We start from the raw sequence: 6000 nt of genomic DNA, 5'->3' as shown, positions 1-6000 counted from the left end.
GGTTGGCATGTCAAGAATAATTTCAAGCATTCAAGCAGTTGTTGCTGTTAGAATAGCTTTTAAATGTGCAGTAAGGGAAACACTGGGCCAGAGAAGGCAAGAGTCTGGTACCAGAATGGTAAAGAGAAAGACAATGCTTGTGCTCGCGTCACTCTCATAATACTCAACCGGTTGTAGCTGTCTGTGTCTGCCATGGTGTTCCTTTCTTTTTTAAATTCCAGAATGTGTATGTGCTCATCAGAGAGAGAGGTAGGGAGAGAGAGGGAGAGAGAGAGAGAGAGAGAACTCCCCAGTGGAGCATGCGTGTACATGTGACCTGCGTGTTTTCCAGACTGCTGGGGTTGGGATTTGAATGGTGCCAACCATGTGGGATCTGGCTCCCCTACCCACTAGACTATGGCGGGCTCTGCCATGTTGTTTCTTCACCTCTAAGTCTTTGCTCGTGCTGCTGTGCCCTTGGGCCTGGAATGGTCTCCTACAGCTGATTCTCCCCTTCCTTATTTAGCTTCATTTGCCACTCCTCTGAAGCCTCTCTGTTCCTCAGGCTGCTTTGGACACATTTTCCTCTTTGCCTATCTCTGACCATCTTTACATGCGCTTTCATAATCCCGTTTAAATGGGTAAAGTCTTGAAGAGAGAGCTCCCATGTTATTCATCTTTGTATCTGTGAGCTTAAACGTAATACCTCATACCTGTGCTGAGAAATCCACGTGGAAATGAGTGAATTTAGAAATTCTTGGAAGGGAAACAATTTGTAGCTAAGGATTTCTTGGAACCTGAGGTAAATTGAGGCAGCAAGAGGGTATTTTAGCAAAAACACAGGGACCAGAGAGAATGTGAAGGTTGGCCGTTGATGTAATTATGCAGGATATAATGGACCATTGAGGAATATGCACCTCTCCTTCTGGAATATGAGTGCTAGGCATGCACAAGAATGTTTGCTTTGATGTGTTCCTCATGGTGATTACTAAATGAATGAATGAGTCAACCAGTGGGTGCTCACCCAAGCAGGGAGCTCCCTGACCTGTTTAACATTGCCGGGCATTAAGCTCTTATTAGTTTAAGTAGGGGTTGGTAAATGTTTCCTGTAGAGGACCAGACAGTAAATATTTTTGACTTTGGAGGCTGTATGTTCTCTGTCACATTTAGTTCTACTTTCGTAGTGTGAAAGCAGCCATAGAAAATACATAACACGTGAGCGTGGCTGTCCTCTTCCCTTCCTCACTCTTTTTTAAATTTATTTTATTTTTTTTTATTTTAAGTTTTTGCTATAGGGCACCATTCACTTGCCAGAGAGAAACAGTGAGAGGGAAAGTGAGAAATCATCCCCTGGGGGTATGGCCATGCTGCAATCCCTTCTTTATTCTCCTCTTGGCATTTTGGGTACACACACATGTGTGCCCAGCATGATTTCCAAGCTACCAGGTCTGGGACTTGAATTGCAGTTGACGCTGTGGGAATCCAGTGCCTTAACCACTGTGCCGCTTGCTGGCCTTGCCCATTTTTTTTTATTTTTTTTATTTTTTTAAAGACAGAGTCTTGCTGTCAGGATTCTTCTGCCTGAGCCTTGCAGCTGGGACTCAGGCGTGCATAGCCATACTTGGCTCTTTATGAAGACAGGGTCTACCAGTAGGGGCCAGCTTTGAGCTCACAATCCTCCTGCCTCAGTCTCCCCAATTCGAGCATGCAGTATGCCTGATCTTTAGGTTAGACCAGAAGCCTAGACTGGGCTTATTATGTGTCCCAGCCTGCAGGACACAGTATCTTAGCAGCACACACCACCGCAGCTGGGACTGAATATGGCTGTTTTCTACCAACATTTTATGGTCACTGAGGACTGAATTTCATGTCATTTTCATTTGCTCAAAATACTCACTTGTTCAAAATCTTTTGATTCTCGTCTGCCCCCACCATTAAAGTACAAACCATTTTTAGTTCATAGGTCTTAAGGAAACTTGTTGACCCCTGGCCTCAACAAACTTTAGCACCAGGTATGAAGGAAGTCAAATCCATGACTAAGTGTTGTTCAACTGAAGCGGGCCTTGGGAGAGGTTTACTGCTTTGCAGCTCCCTCAATCTGCCACTAGAGGGTGATGTCTGCAGGCGTGTGGCTCAGTGGGTTTTTGAACAGGAGATGATAGTTTTCCCAGAGTAGGGTAGGTTAGTGGGTACAGTATTAATAAGCTGTCCTAGTGATTCAAAACTTATTGCAAGCCATATCAGTTAGATTTATGTCTCCACATGTATTTGTAAATATTCCATAAATTGAAACAAAATCACTCTCAAAGCCTCTGAGGTTATTCTCTCAAAGGCTTAGGACAGGAGGCCAGATGGTGGCACTGTGGTAAAACATGACTCTCTGTGATGTGCTCTTACATGGGAAGGTTGCTGGTTCAAATCCAGAGAACTTCCTGAGTATACCAGGCACAGTGTGCCCATGATCCAGGGCTGGCTAAAGGCTGAGTGGATTGCAGTGTGGCAATCCTGTTGGGAGTGTTCTCTCTCTCTCTCTCTCATACACACACACACACACACACACACACACACACACACCCCATAAATAAATAAATGTAGGGGGAAAAGGATGTGGGATATGGTTAAAAATTTAAGGACTGCAATGTGGCATCTTAGAACTGATTCTATCCACAGGCGGCTTAACAAGTAGAGCCCCTTCTTATATTAAGAGGATGCTTAAAGCCCACGTCTAGTCCTGTGATAACACACTAAGAGCTCTCCCCAAACAGCGCCCACTCCTGGCTGCTTCACCTCACCTGCCTGTACCCTTGAGATGCGTGATCAGAGACGCGGTATTACCTCTGCTTAGCGTATTCTGCAGCCTTGGTCTCCTGTCTTCTTCCTCCCTTTTAGGGTGTGGCAGTGCTGGGTAGCCATAGCAATGTTCTTTCCATGTGTGTAAGGGCGTCAGGGAGAGGTCCAGCTGAAATAGTTAGACTGGAGAGAGATAGAAGAAGAGAGACAGAGACAAAGGGAAATCACTCCCCAGGGGCATAACCATGCCACAGTTTCTTCAATTCCATCTTCTCTTGGGATTTTGGGCATGTACACACATGCATCCGGCATATTTTTCAAGTCACTGGGTCTGGGACTCAAACAGTGGGGTCGGCCATGTGGGATCCAGCTGCCTTAACCTCAGTGTCACTGTCTGGCCCCTCATCACCCTTTTCTATTCAGGCATGTGAATGCTTTTAAAAATCTTAACAATGGGGAAAGCCTCCATCTTCTTAGAGCAGAAAAGGGCTCATCCACGGAAACATGACTGCAAAGGTCTGTGAAGCTCCAGGCCATGATTTTTTTTTTGTTTGCTATACGGTGCGTGCGCTTGCCAGAAAGACAGAGAGAGAGGGAAACTGAGTAATCGCCCCTCCAGGGGAAATGACCATGTAGCAATCCCTTCTCCTTCATCCTCTTCTTAGGGTTTTGTGTACACACGCACATGCACCTGGCATATTTTTCAAGTCACTGGATCCAGGACTTGAACCATGTAGTCAGTGATGTGGGGATACAACTGACTTAACCTCCGTGCCACCTGTTGGCTGGGGTGGGGGGTGTTTTTAAATTTTTTTTTTTTTTTTTAAATTTTTAAAGTATGCTTCTCTGGATGCAGCCTGCATCACCCGTGATGCTAAGAATAGGAAACTCTCAGACCTCCATGCCTTGGAGTGGGGGTGTTGTGGGGGCCCCAGGAGATGTTGGAGAGGAAAGACATCCCTTGGAGCCTAAATACTACTGCTATGTAGATGCAAAAGGGTTCTATGTAGCTTCTGCTGCTCCCTGCAAGCAGTCCCCTCATGGAGGAGAGCTGAGGAGGGGAGCCAGGGGCCCATCCCACTTGAGAAAGTGCAAGCCTGACAGCTGAAGGGTCTCAGAGCAGCAGCTATCACCTTGGCGCTTCTCTTGGACCCTTCCAGCTGTCTGCTTTTGATTGACAGGGGCATCTGGCTGCTAAAAATACCCTACTGACCAAGTGCTCCCTATTCCAACTAAAGTCGAACGCAGAGTCCTGAACTTAGCCCACACAGTTTCTTCTCACGAAGGAGCTTTTCAAAACCTTTCAGACATGACCCCAGAACCACACTAGCCATGGTCATTTTTGGCTCTGTCAGCTTCCCTGGGTGTTGAATGAGACCCTCCCCAGATCACTGTCCTCTTGTCTGTCCTGTCCCCGCCTCCAGGAAAAGTGGTGGAGGGGGCGGGGAGGGCCCAGTGACTGAGAGGGAGTAGGGAAGGGGGGGTGGCTTGTCTATTTATAGACTTGCTCTTTGGGATGTTGAAGGTGCTGAAATAGCTGCAATGACAAGAGACCTGGCCCAGTGGGGAATAGCTGCCTGCCGGCCTGACGGACTCTGCCATGACAGTCGGGACAATGGAGAACGTGGAGGTCTTCACTTCTGAGGGCAAAGGCCGGGGTCTGAAGGCCACCAAGGAGTTCTGGGCTGCGGATGTCATCTTTGCTGAGAGGGCTTACTCCGCCGTCGTTTTCGACAGGTATGAAACTTGGGGCGTTGCCTTTTTTTCTCCTGTTGGTGTGGCAGATACAAACTCCAAAATCCTTAGCTCTCAAAATCGTCAAGGAAAAGGGTAACATTCACGTGGTTCTTTTGAGCCAAATGGCACTTTTTTTTTTTTTTTTTTGAGAAGTTTTTGCTATAGGGTGCGTGCGCTTGCCAGACAGACAGAAAGAGACAGAGACAGAAAGCGAGAAATCACCCCCCAGGGGGAATGGTCACGCCGCAATCCCTTCTCCTCCATTCTCCTCTCGGGATCTTGGGCACGCACACACACGCACCCGGCGTGAGTTTTAAGCCACCTGGTCCGGGACGTGAACCGCAGTCGACTACAGGGGAGTCCAGCGACATAGCCATTACACTAACTGCTGGTTCCCCCAAATGGCACTTTTGACAGTTGTTGGCTACCAGAGCTTTTCCTGCAAGGAGCCATTGCCAGCGTGAGTGGCCTTGGTCCCTGAAAGGGCTCGTGAAGGGGTGCGAAGGCTTTGGGGGCACTTTCTCCTCACACTGGAGAGCTTGGTTGTGGGGCTGTCTAGTGGGAGTGGTGCTGTGGGAAACATTTTCTTACAGAACACTCCCGGTTTTTAACTTTTGATATTATAATAAATAAAGGATAAAGTGGTTGCTAAAACTTAGAAAGATTACTTGTAAATACACAAGTAACATAGAACTCCATTTATCTGGGGCCAGCCCAGGTCGCCTAGTGGTTACGGGAGCTGGATCCCGCAGCTCAAATCCTGGCCTTGATGGCTTGAAAACACACTGGGATGTGTGCATGCGGGCCCCAAATCCTGACAGGATGAAGAAATGGTGAAGAAGAGATTTTTGGCATGATCATGCCCCATTGGGAATGATTTATTCCTTTCCCTTTCTCTCTTTGATGAACACATGCACATTCTGGAAATAAAAAACAGAAGTCATTCTATAAAAGTGGCATGTTCTAATCCATGTTATTACAAGATAGGCTTTCTGCCCTACTTTCCAACACGAACATGAGGAAAGATTATTCTTTTTTTTTGTTTTTTGGAGAGTTTTTTGCTATAGGGCACGTGTGCTTGCCAGAAAGACAGAGAGAGACAGAGAGACAGAAAGTGAGAAATCACCGCTTGGGGGGATGGCCACACCGCAATCCCTACTCCTTCATTCTCCTCTCGGGACCTTGGGCACGCACGCACACATGCCCGGCGTGAGTTTAAGCCACCAGGTCCAAGACTCGAACCATGATTGACTACATGGGAGTCCAGCGACATAGCCATTATGCTAACTGCTGGTCCTGAGGAAAGATTATTCTGTAGAGCACTCTATTAAATAAAAATGAATTTATTCAAATAATATATGAAACATATGATATATTCTAACATATATAGTAACATATATTACATATGTTCTAATATGTATAATATGATACATAATACAAAGTTTTATTATGAACACTCATGAAATCACCATTCAATTATTTCTTTTTAATTTA

General features: G+C 46.3%; 1 protein-coding gene across 2 annotated transcripts in view; it reads left to right on the top strand.

Moving 5' to 3' along the window:
* Nucleotides 1-4332: 4332 nt before the first annotated feature.
* Nucleotides 4333-6000, top strand: part of SMYD1 (SET and MYND domain containing 1) — a 46265-nt gene continuing 44597 nt past the window's right edge. For both annotated transcript variants that reach the window (XM_006168362.2, XM_006168361.2), the window contains exon 1: nt 4333-4506. In XM_006168362.2, coding sequence (XP_006168424.1) covers nt 4370-4506 — 137 coding nt within the window. In that variant the 5' untranslated portion in view covers nt 4333-4369. The remainder of the gene's footprint in view (nt 4507-6000) is intronic.

This window comes from Tupaia chinensis, unplaced genomic scaffold (genome assembly GCF_000334495.1).
Source record: "Tupaia chinensis unplaced genomic scaffold, TupChi_1.0 Scaffold145741_1, whole genome shotgun sequence".
NCBI lineage: Eukaryota > Metazoa > Chordata > Mammalia > Scandentia > Tupaiidae > Tupaia > Tupaia belangeri.
This window is presented reverse-complemented; position numbering and strand designations above follow the sequence as displayed.